The 12,936-nt window shown below is 42.5% G+C and overlaps 1 protein-coding gene across 1 annotated transcript; it reads left to right on the top strand.

Moving 5' to 3' along the window:
* The first annotated feature begins 10,318 nt into the window (after positions 1-10,318).
* Positions 10,319-12,466, top strand: LOC138884892 (uncharacterized). Its single transcript, XM_070165756.1, has 5 exons — positions 10,319-10,567; positions 10,652-10,722; positions 10,922-11,144; positions 11,442-11,689; positions 12,388-12,466. Exons 1-5 carry the CDS (start codon positions 10,319-10,321, stop codon positions 12,464-12,466), a joined length of 870 nt encoding a protein of 289 aa, XP_070021857.1.
* The last annotated feature ends 470 nt before the right edge of the window (positions 12,467-12,936 follow it).

The following is a 12,936-nucleotide window of genomic DNA, read 5'->3' as shown; positions in this document are numbered from 1 at the left end:
AGTTTTCTCGAGCATGTTCTCATGACTTTGAATCAGTGTTCTTTCTATCGTGTGTGTTTGTCTCTCATAAGTCCTGGGAAAAGACTTCTGAGCCTCTCTCAAGTGGCTTGCCTTCTCATCCCCATTGTCTGACTCAATTTGAAACCCTAGGATTTGGGGGTTTCTTTGGCAAGTGGTATTAGGGTTCCACTTTGGGACCCTAGGCTTTCAGGCTCACTATGAGTCTGTAACTGAACTCGAATCCCTTTTGCTTGTAGCTCTAAGACTTTCAATGCTAGACTCTTTTTCTAAGAAACCTGACGATTCCTTTTGCTTGATCTGTGTGCTTTATATATGAAAAATTCCTCTTTCAAAAGTTTTCACCAATTAAGTGATTGATTCGAAAATACCTTTAATAAGGCTGATGAATTGTCACTGATTTTTCTTCGATGGAACCTCTTTTACCTTTTTTGACTTGGTTCATTCGAATTGAACTTGTAATTTTGATTTCATGGCTGTTTGATTGATTCCCTTGCCATATTTGGCACAAACCGTATGTCGTTGATTGTTTTCCTTAAATAACTTCTATGTACTTACCCCTTTTGTGCTACTTTGAAAAGGTTTTAATTAAAACTTCTTTCCTAATTTTGACCCGTTGAAATCAGAATCCCTTAACCAAAGGGAGGTTGATTTCAATGATATTTCCTTGCCTTTATTACTTGCTTTCTGCACTATAAAAGGGACTGCCCTTCTGCACTTTTAAGACACCTTAAACCTTCAGCTCACACGACCTACGCACTACCAGTCCTTAACTCCAATTCAATACTTGCACACTTGCAATATTGCTTGAATTCAATACTCTTTCAACACTTTGCTTTTGCTTGAGATCTTTTGGAATTGCTTGGCTTGCAACTTGGCTTTTTCTTAGACTACTGTTTTTACTTGTTTTTCCCTGAAATTGGTATGTTCTGATTTAACGTTTTTGCCTCACCCCTATGTGTTTATTTATAGTTTTCTGCAATCCTGTTTACTTTACTGCTCATGTTCAATGATTTGTGCTAAGTATGTTCTTTCCCTGCACCTGTTTCTATTGTGAATCCCTACCCCTTATTCCCTTCTATGTGTTTGAGTTAAGGCTCATGGCCTGACAGTATTCAAATTGCTGCTCAAGTCATAACCTGATCCACAATAGATCCTAACTCTTAAGATTTAGCTAACAGGCTGGTCGGGGGTGTGCCAACATTCCCAATTGCTGAGCGTGACCACCAGCCTGCCATGGCTTTCCCCTAATTCCCCTATGCACTTACACTTATTCTTAGTCTCTTAAGTTCTGCCCCCCTCTTATGAGCCTTGCTTTGGGACTTTGAGTTCCTTCTAAACTTGGACATCAGAGGGTTGGCCCTTCCACACCGCACTATGATCTCAATTTTGCAATGTGCTTGGGGTGTAAGTACTGCCCGGGGCCCTTTGAGACTCTTGGGAACTTTCACACATCCCAAACATGAGAAAGGTTTTTGGAAATCTGATCCTGGAAGTTGGTTTATCTCCTATTGTTGGACTTTGAGTCTGAATTAGGTTGTTTGGTTGTAGCTGGAGTTTCTGATGTAATTTTACTTTTTTTTTTTCTGATTCATTCAGGTCTATAATAATTTGTAATAACTATTGGGGTTGGCTAGTGAAAGGGGATGGGGATGAATATATGCAAAGGGTAGAAACCTTGCCTATAAGATTTTTTTTGATTTCTGCATTCTCATCTTAGAACTCATGCCTATAAGATTTTCTGATTTCTGCATTCTCATCTTAGAAACCATGCCTATAAGTTTTTTTTCTGCATTCTTATCTTAGAAACCATGCCTATAATTTTTCTGCATATAGAAATCCTGTCTCTAAGATCTGCATTTCTGCATATAGAAAATTATGATCATAGTTTTTCTGCACTTTTGCATGTCATTAGGCAAACAATCATAGGTTTAATAATAATCAACTTCATTCTAGATATCGTGCCTATAGGACTCTTGCATCTATGTAATCATTTAAAACCAATAACGCTTAGATAACTTGCCTATAGGAGTAATCAATTGAATCAGCTTCGTCTATTTCGTCTATGAGTCTAAAATCAGTCATAAGGTCGTTAAACTGCATATCTTTTGTTTATCGAACTAGTAATCCTCTCTTTAAGATCATTACGCTCCGTTAGATATCATTCCTATAGGTGTCACATAGGCAAACCATTAGGTCATTAATTAACTGTGTTAGTTTTGATAACTACAACTAGACAAGGCTAATTCGAACTCCTCATCTGAGGAATATGTGATAAATCAGCCTGTCCTAACGCTTTTAAATTTAATTCATACTATAACCAATATTTGAAGTCATGCTAAATAATTTTCTCCTTTAAGTGAAGAGGCTTGTTTGAGCCCTTAAACTGCTATTTGTTTCCCCCTGCTTGCTTATGTGTTTTGTTTGTCGCATTAGAATTTTGTCCTTTTAAAAACTCTGGAAAAAAAAACCAACCTCCCTCCCTTTAGGACTAATAGTCCCAAATGCCTCTGGGACTAGTAGGATCGGGACGTGTAATAGCATGTAGTAAGTAACGATACTATTTCGCGTTTAATACCTTAACGGGGTGGGAAAAGGTAGATATGGACATGATGACCGGTGCGCTAATACCACGTGCGACCCCTCTTCTGAGGAGTGATTGCCGGGTATTGCATTGATGTTATCCATATTGTTTGTAAACCTAGGACCCCTTCCCCTTTACTTGTTATCCCTTTTTTAACTATCCAGACTATTTGCTTAAGATTTCTGTTTTCTTTCTTCAACTTTCAATTCACTAGCAACATTATGTGTAAATCCCCTTCTATTTGTGACCTTTATTTGCTTACTTGTTAGTTAAAGTCACAATTGTAACATGGCCGGGAACCACACTAGTGGATCTTGGGGGGTGCCTAACACCTTCCTCTCGAGATAATTTCTAGCTCTTACCCAAACTCTGGTTTTCCAACTCGAACTCTTCTTTAGTGTCCTAATGCACTTTAATCATTAGGTGGCGACTCTTCAATCCAAAAACCCAATTCCTAAGAGGGAACGAGTTGTCCTCCCAAATGTCATGAACCCGATTTCGCCTTTAGAAAAAGGGGGCGCGATAGCATGGCGACTCTGTTGGGGACTTCTTTAGGATCTCATGTTACTTGTGGCTTCACTGCTTCTTTATTACCTTTATTTAATGTTTTTACCTCTTTTATGCTATGAAACTGACTTGGCTATTTGTTTCTTTTCTTTAATGCTTTCTTTTACCGCTTTCCTTCAATGCCGTTGTAATTATGAGCAATTATTGTAATCATTACTTTATGAATGTGCAAATACGTGACAACTTTTTTCATTCTTATAATTGCATATTCAACATCATATTCCACTCGTGTCAAACAAAATCCCATAGCAATGCTTATAATAAGTGGTTGTGCCCTTCCAATATTATCACCCCCTAAATTTGGTAAAGGCGTATTTGGGTAAAACCAGTCGATCAGCGGTGCAGTCGACGGTTCCGTGTCTTTCCCTCTTGAGTTGTTCGCTCAAGGGTACCGATCTAATACCCCATAGAAACCTTACTCTATTCAATTGTGCATGCATCACTGTCAAACCTAGCCGAGTCAGTTATGTTGTCCGCATAATGACTCTTTAAGATAGCCTTGTCCAAAGTCCACTAGGTTCTCTTGGAACCCAAACGGACATTATCGTGTCTGTGCATTTATTTGGAGAACTAAATGCTGCTTATGCCAATTATTGATATTTAAATAGTCGAGTCTGGCGGGGGTAAGGGTCTAACACTTTATTTTGCAGAAAATGAGGCACGAAGTCCCCAGATTTGGCATGATAACCAACATTCACCCAAGGTTGCTAAGTTGGTGGGAAGACCTTCACTTTAGTGATCGACCCTCATCCGCAAATATTTGGGAAATTTGCCTTCTCTTTTGGAGATCCAACCCGACAACAAAATCATAGAGGCTGCAACTCTATTCTGGGATGGCGATAGATCAGTGTTCTGCTTCGGGGACCTTGAAATGACATCTCTACTAGAGGAAATAGGAGGATTAGCTGGTATTCCATGGGAGACTCCGGGTTTACTTATGCCGGAAAATCTCAAGGGTAGTGGCTTTCTCAAAATGATGGGACTAAAGAAGAACACAGACTTGACCTGCTTGAAGGATTCCTACATTCCTTTCGACTATCTGTACGAGAGGTATGGCCATAGCAAGTCCTACCGCACTTACCCAGATGAATTCGCCCTCACATCATTAGGGCATATCCACATAAGAGTCTTCGTCTTTATGTTCTATTTTTTGGGGATGATAGTATTTCCTATGAAGAAGGCTAGGATCCATACCAAACTGGTCATAGTCACCAAGACTTTGATGGAAGGAATTGGAAAGCAGCCTTTTAGCATTGTACCTATGATCATTGCGGAGATATACCGAGCCCTGGAAAACTATCAACGAGGGGCCAAACACTTTGAGGGTTGTGACTTACTTCTCCAACTCTGGCTCATGGAGCACCTCCAAAAAGGTGAATATCGGCAAGAGATCCTACGCAGAGACTGGGATGATCATATCGCCTTCCATTAGCCAAGGCGAATGAACTTTATGCCTAACATGTTTGCCAACCAGAAGATGCTAAAGGGTGGGTAGAGTTGTTCAGAAATCTGAAAGAGGACCAAGTGCAATGGATGTTAGAATGGTTCCCTATTGAAGAGTTCATCGCCCGATCCAGGGACGCTCTATTTCTGATACTGATCGGTTTGAGAGGAACCTACCCTTATGTCCCTCTCCGAGTTATGAGACAGGCTGGTAGGAAGCAGGTTATACCAAGGGTCGACAAGATAAGTCACTTCCGGGCTGACTTCCAAGCTGATGACAGTCCTTATAAGTGCCAAGCTCAACATATGTGGCATTTCAAGATCATCATGGGAAGAGATACTATCGAACCAGACAGATACCATACTAGCTGTACCCCATATTATTCAGGCTGGCTGGAGGATAATCACGATGGTCTAGGCCAACCCGGGTTTATTCGAGGTCACAGAATCATTAATGAAAGGGCTGAAGTACATGTCAAATACAACCAACTACGTAAGAGGATTCGGGAATATGAAAACGAGCACCGTGAGATTCAAGAAGCCCACCAAAAACTAATTGAAGAGTGGAAAGACATGGCTGTCAATGCCAACAAGCAATTAGGATACTTAGAACGAGGTTTAGTGGAGCTAGAAAGGAAGCTCATCCAGAGGATCGAAAACTGCCAGAATGCTGAGGGAAACGAAGGAGGACACCTGGCTAGAGCCTACTTACTCCTGGGACAACGTGAGCTAGTGAAGCTGTTCAATGGAGCTAAAGAGGCCGAGTCTGGGAAGGTCCTTCTGGGACCAAGTAGTTAGGATCTTTTCATTTAAATGTAATAAGGCCAATGGCCATAAGTGACATTTTATTTCTGCTATTTTAGTGTCGTTTTGGGATTCGTCTTATTTTTATCAATAAAATGAGGCATTTAGAATTATAAGTTCTCCAGATCAACTTGTCGCTAGGCCTACCTCGGGCACAACGATGCTCCTAAATTAGGACACAAATTATATTCTCGCACTATGTGTTTAAATATCGCAACTTCTTTTTCTTACACCCCGCACTAACTTGCTACCTTTGTTTTTATTTTTTTATTTTATTCCCCTCCCCAAAGGTTAGTTCGTGCACTCTGGCATCGTCATCATACTCCACAAGATCTAAGGGCCCTTCGCCTCCTCCTCATTCGAGTCCTATCAGAAACAAGATCAAGGGAAAAATGGAAGATTTGAGCAACATCAAAAAGGAGAACTCAGCTGAAAGGGTAGAGGTTCCTTAGGGTATTCAGGTTTGCAAGGAAAGTGCCTCCCAGCTCGAGAAAAAGTTGTTGAAATTTCAGGAAGAACTGGACCAATTTCGGAACTTGGCAAGCTTGTCGTTTTCCCTCACCACCCCAGATGTCAACTTTCCCAACACTCAAAACCCCATGCCTCCACAAAATATCCCGAAACCACAAAACCAACCCGCTCCCCATCACCACTGCAACACATGCCATACTTCAAACAACACCCCACTGCTCATCCCTGAACCATTAAACTCCACAAATGATCATCTCCACAACACCCCCATCTATGTGGAAACCATACCGCACTATACTTAACCTATTTCAAGCACACCTGAGTCTGATGACAAAGACTCTATTATCAAGAATCTGGCTGCGGAACTCAAGAAGCTGACTAGCAGAGTTCAGGGTGTTGAAGGAAGCAAGGGGATCGAGGGATTGAATTACGAAGACCTTTGCATTCAGCCAGATATCGAACTGCCCGAGGGGTACAAACCTCCCAAGTTCAAGATGTTTGATGGCACAGGGGATCCCAGAGTCCATTTGAGGACCTACTGCGACAAGCTGGTCGGAGTAGGGAAGGATGAAAAGATTCGCATAAAGCTCTTTATGAGAAGCCTGAAAGGGGATGCTCTATCTTGGTACATTAGCCAAGACCCGAAGAAGTGGTCGAATTGGGTAAGTATGGCGTCCGATTTCATGGACAGATTTAGATTCAACACGGAGAATGTGCCAAATATGTTCTACATCCAGAACTTAAAGAAGAAACCTACGGAGACATTCCGCGAGTATGCTACTCGTTGGAGATCAGAAGTTGCTAAGGTCAGGCCGGCTTTAGAAAAAGAACAAATGAATAGGTTTTTCGTCTGGGCTCAAGACCCACAATATTATAAGAGATTGATGTTGATTGAAGGCCAGAAATTTTCCGACATCATTAAGCTAGGGGAAAGGATCGAGGAAGGTATTAAAAGTGGTATGTCACAAACTTTGAAGCATTACAGACCACTAACAAGGCTCTACAGTCTGGTAGCACGTCCAAGAAAAGGGATGTGAGTGCCGTGATGGTTGCATAGAGAATAAAGTCCCCAATCAAATACCAAACCTACCCATTACCTCCACTCACATATCAGCCTACCCCAAATTACCAAGCACCCTTGCCCTCTTACCAAGCTCCACCGCCTACTTACCAATCATCTCCACCTTCCACATATCAGCCCACTTCGCCCAGATACTCTTAACCCGCACCTATCTACCAAGCCTACAACACCCAACAAGCCCACTATCAATCACCTCCCCCTCGCCAAAATTTCCTTAAACCCCGACCAAACTTTGACCGCAGACCCCCCAAATAGTATACCGCCATTGCCGAACCTATCGACCAGCTGTATGAAAGGCTCAAAGTTGCTGGTTACGTCACCCCTATCCCTGCCATAAACCCCGAAAACCCCTCCCAATGGGTCAACCTAAACAAAACCTGCACATACCATTCCGGCATGAAGGGGCATACCATTGATGAGTGTCGCTCTCTAAAGGATAAGATCCAAGCTTTAATTGACAACAAGATCATTGTGGCAAAGGATCCTACTCCGAATGTCCGTAACAACCCTCTACCAAACCACAAGGGTGGAGTTGTTCACATGATTGAGATAGAAGACGATTGGGACCCCAAAGGGTTGATTGGACTGATTGCTGAATGTGAAGAGCCAAGGAAACCAATAGTCACCCTTAACCCGATTGTGGTCCAGATGCAACCTTCTTGAGACGCCGAAGTGAACATGTACATACCACTTGAGTTCGAAGCACCTTCTTCTACAAAGACGCCAGGGCCTATTGAGGTCGAGTTTGGGTTCCCAAAGACATCTATGCCATTTGAGGTTGCTGTATTACCTCCCAAAGCAATGGTGCCCATTCCGGTGGCCATGACAGCGTAACACCATTCCACCCAAATACCATACCGTGGGATTACACCGTCGAGGCGAGAAGGAAAGGAAAAACCAAATCTGGAGAAGCAATTACAGCACAGGGTATGATAAGAACTGGCAGGTTTTATACTCCAGAAGATCTAGTTGAGTCCAGCAAGCAGGCCTCTGGATGACCAACCATCACTGAAACTAGGCCTGACGATCTCTGGAGGAATATACAAGCCAAAGAGTATTCGGTCATTGATCAGTTGAACAAAATGCCAGCCTAGATCTCTATCTTGGCTCTACTACAAAGCTCTGACGCACATAAGAATGCCTTATTAAAGGTGCTGAACGAGGCATATGTGCCCAACAACATAACTGGAGGAGAAATGGCAAACATGGTAGGGAAAGTATTGGAGAGTCACAAAATCACTTTCCACGAAGATGAGCTGCCACCTGAAGGGCTAAGACACAACAAGGCATTGCACATCACTGTGCAGTGCGAAGATTATTTCATCACCAGAATCCTGATTGACGGAGGGTCCAGCCTCAATATTTGTGCATTGGTGACTCTCAGAACATTGGGAAAGAGCCTGCATGAGATCAAGGATGGAGCCATCACTATCAAAGCTTTCAAGGGATCCCAAAGATCCACTATCGGGGAAATCAGTTTGTGTCTGCAAATGGGACTGACTTGGTTCGACGTTGATTTTCAAGTAATAGACGTCCCAACATCTTACAACTTGCTATTGGGACGGCCTTGGATCCATGCCGCTGGGGCTGTAACATCAACCCTATATCAAGCAGTGAAATTCGTATGGAATCACTAAGAGGTAATTATTCACGACAACGGTAGCAATCCCATCTACGTCGCTAGACCATCCCAGCAATTAGAGGAAGAAGGAAGATATGCGGAGAAACCTACCATAACATTGAGCGAGTCAATGCCGTGGACAAGGATAAATGGTAGGATAACAAAATTGAAAGTATACTGAATTGGTGTGAATACGAACCTGGCAAGGCCTTGGCAAGAATCTCCAAGGAATCGCAAAACCTATCAAGTTGAAGAAACACGGTACCACTTTCAATTTAGGATATGAATACACTTGGGCGGAGTTCAACCACTGGTCGCCACCATGGCGCAGTCCCTACTACCCACTGGAGCATCCGATACCTCGCTTAGAGTAAACCTTTTGGGTAGTCGATGTCATATATGGGTCAGAAGAAGAGGAAGCACTAGCGGCGATGAGGAATTTGTTTTTGGAAGATGACAATATGGACTGTTGTGTCATTTTCGAGAAGGAGGGGGGGAAGGCCCTTCTATACAAGTTGTGAGCCGAGGAGCACGCCTCAACAATTGGTCCATCAGAACCACCAGGGCCCGGAAAGCTTCAGGGTAGCAAGGCTAAACAAAGCACCATGCATTATCTTTATTTTTCGCTAGTTGACTTTCTTTCCGCATTTTTAATATTGAAATAAGAGCTCCAATGTCCAAAACAATTATGAAATTTATCAAAGCGTTCCAGTTTCTCATAAATCTTACTCTTGTTACTTTTTACCGTTTACTTTATTTACACAACATTACTATTACTTATCTTGATGAACCGACGATTGTGACATGCAACGAGACAACACAACAAACAGATATAGACTTAGAAGAAGATGATATACCAGAAGAGGTTGTTAAAGAGGTTGAGGATTTTGAGAACAGACCTAAGTCTAACCTGGACAAAACTGAGGTTGTCAACCTAGGAGATGCAGAAAATGTTAAAGAAACGCGCATCAGTGTTCATCTGTCACCATCAGAAAAGAAAGAGTACACGGAATTTCTAAAGGAATATGAGGACATATTCGCCTGGTCTTATGATGACATGACTGGTCTCAATACATCTATTGTAGCTCACAAACTGCCAACCGATCCAACATGTCCACCAGTAAAACAGAAGCTCAGGAAGTTCAAACCCGACATGTGTTTGAAAATCAAGGAAGAAGTCACCAAGCAAGTCAAAGCCAAGGTTCTCAGGGTAGTAGAGTATCCATCATGGTTAGCCAATATTGTGCCAGTGCCGAAGAAGGACGGGAAGGTTAGAGTCTGTGTCGACTACCTAGATCTCAACCGGGCCATTCCGAAAGATGACTTCCCCTTGCTAAACATACGCATTCTAATTGACAACTGTGCTAAGCATGAACTACAGTCGTTCGTTGATTGTTTTGCTGGGTATCATCAGATATGGATGGATGAGGAAGACGCGGAGAAAACAACTTTCATTACGCCGTAGGGGATGTATTGTTACAAGATGATGCCGTTTGGGTTAAAGAATGCTAGGGACACCTACATGAGGGCCATGACTATTATTTTCCATGACATGATACACAAAGAGATCGAGGTGTATGTAGACGACGTCATCATCAAATCCAAGAGATCCACTGACCACATAGAAGATCTAAGAAAGTTCTTCAACAGACTAAGAAGGTACAACTTGAAGCTGAATCCCGCCAAGTGTGCATTAGGGGTTTCGGCCAGAAAACTACTTGGGTTCATTATGAGTCGCCGAGGAATAGAACTAGATCCGTCAAAGGTCAAAGCCATCCAAGAATTGCCACCATCGAAGAATAAGAAAGAGGTTATGAGTTTTTTGGGAAGACTCAACTACATCAGACGTTTCATAGCTCAATCCACTATAATTTGTGAGCCAATCTTTAAGATGTTGAAGAAGGACGCTGCTACCAAATGGACTAATGATTGTCAAAAAGCCTTTGGCAGAATCAAGGAATACCTGTCAACGCCGCTAGTTTTGGTCCCGCCCGAGCCGGGTAGACCTCTATTACTCTACATTGCAGTATTGGATAAAACTTTTGGTTGTGTTTTGAGGTAGCATGATGAAACAGGAAGAAAGGAGCAGGCCATCTATTGTCTCAGCAAGAAGTTCACCCCGTACAAAGCCCGGTATTCTCTATTGGAACGCACCTGTTGTGCTCTTACTTGGGTATCTCAGAAGTTGAGGCACTATTTCTGTGCATATACTACTTATCTCATATCAAGAATGGATCCTTTGAAGTACATCTTTCAGAAGCCCATGCCCACTGGCAAGCTAGCCAAGTGGCAAATCGTGCTGAGTGAATTCGACATTGTTTACATGACTCAGAAGGCAATCAAAGGACAAGCACTGGCAGATCATCTTGGAAAATCTCGTGGATGGAGAATACGAGCCTCTAAAGACGTATTTTCCTGATGAAGAGGTATATTTCATAGGGGAAAATATTGCAGAATCATATGATAGTTGGAGAATATTTTTCGACGGAGCAGCAAATTTCAAAGGAGTTGGCATAGGAGCAGTGCTAGTATCAGAAATCGGTCAGCATTATCCGGTATCTGCCAAGCTCAAGTTCTCGTGTACTAACAACATGGCCGAGTATGAAGCCTACATCTTAAGGCTCAAGCTGGCCATTGACATGAACATTCAGGAATTACTAGTGATCGGAGATTCAGACCTGCTTATACATCAGGTCCGAGAAGAATGGGCAACCAAGAACTCCAAGATACTCCCTTATCTGCATCATGTACAGGAGTTGAGGAAGAGGTTCACAAAGACAGAGTTCCAACATGTTCCCAGAGTTCAGAATGATTTTGTTGATGCATTGGCTACGCTATCGTCCATGATACAGCACCCAGACAAGAACTTCATTGATCCTATTCCGGTAAAGATCTATGATCAGCCAACTCACTATGCTCATGTAGAAGAAGAAGCAGACGAAAAACCTTGGTTTCATGATATCAAGGAATATTTGACGAAGGGTGAATATCCAAAACTCGCAAATCCTACTCAGAAGCGCACACTTCAGAGACTATCTAACAACTTCTTTCGTAGTGGAGGAATCCTATATAGGAGGACTCTTGATTTGGGATTACTAAGGTGTGTCGACGCAAAGGAATCATCTAGATTATTGGAGGAAATTTATGCGAGGACCTGCAGACCACATATGAACAGCTTTGTCTTAGCCAAGAAAATACTCCGAGCTGATTATTTTTGGATGACTATGGAAACAGACTGCATCCAATATGTCCGAAAATGCCATCGCTGTCAGATACATGCAGACATGATAAAGGTGCCTCCAAACAAGCTTACTGCAACAAGCTCGCCATGGCCGTTCGCCGCTTGGGGAATGGATGTTATTGGACCTATCGAGCCTGCCGCATCAAACGGGCACATGTTCATTCTAGTAACAATTGATTATTTCACCAAATGGGTTAAAGCAGCATCGTACAAAGCAGTGACTAAGAAAGTGGTAGCAGATTTTGTCCGCGACCGTATTGTTTGTTGGTTCGAAATTCCGGAGTCAATCATCACTGATAATGGTTCCAATCTCAATGGCGACCTAATGAAAGCCATGTGTGAAACCTTCAAGATCAAACACAAGAATTCTACGGCTTACAGACCTCAGATGAACGGAGCTGTAGAAGCCGCCAATAAGAATATCAAAAAGATACTAAGGAAGATGATAGAGAAACATAAGCAGTGTCATAAGAAGTTATCATTTACTTTATTGGGATACCGCACCACAGTTCGCACATCAACCGGGGCAACTCCCTATATGTTGGTTTATGGTACAGAAGCAGTGATTCCTGCCGAGGTAAAAATTCCCTCTTTGAGAATCACAGGAAACAGAACTTGACAATGCAGAATGGGTAAGGAGTCGCTACGAGCAGTTAGCTCTTATAGATGGGAAAACAATGAATGCAGTTTGCCATGGTCAACTTTATCAGAACAGAATGTCCAGAGCCTTCAACAAAAGAGTCAAGCCGAGACAGTTTACACCGGGGCAGCTGGTGTTAAAAAAGATTTTCTTGCATCAAGATGAAGCCAAAGGGAAGTTCTCTCCCAACTAGCAGGGTCCATACATGGTTCACCGGGTTCTAACTGGAGGATCCCTCATACTTGCAGAAATGGACGGTGAAGTTTGGCCGAAGCCGATCAATTCAGATGTAGTAAAGAGATACTATGTGTAACTCTTACGATTTCCTGTATAATGTATTTGAACTACGCCTGACCTAATTCCCGTTTAAGAAGGGATACGTAAGCAGCCCTATGGGTTCGGTCACAATTCAATAAAATTTTCATTTCCCCCGCTATTGGAAACTGCGGCAGAATTTTGAGGGCCC

Source organism: Nicotiana sylvestris, chromosome 2 (assembly GCF_000393655.2).
Source record: "Nicotiana sylvestris chromosome 2, ASM39365v2, whole genome shotgun sequence".
NCBI classification, from domain to species: Eukaryota; Viridiplantae; Streptophyta; class Magnoliopsida; order Solanales; family Solanaceae; genus Nicotiana; species Nicotiana sylvestris.
Note: the sequence above shows the minus strand (reverse complement) of the source record. Positions and strands in the feature narration are given on the sequence as shown.

Bases quoted from the DNA above. Each gene is read 5' to 3' on its own strand.
- LOC138884892 (XM_070165756.1), top strand. From the start codon at position 10,319: ATGAGTCGCCGAGGAATAGAACTAGATCCGTCAAAGGTCAAAGCCATC. The intron at 10,568-10,651 runs GTTTTGGTCCCG...GTTTTGAGGTAG, and splicing joins AATACCTGTCAACGCCGCTA to CATGATGAAACAGGAAGAAA. The intron at 10,723-10,921 runs GTATTCTCTATT...TACATGACTCAG, and splicing joins TTCACCCCGTACAAAGCCCG to AAGGCAATCAAAGGACAAGC.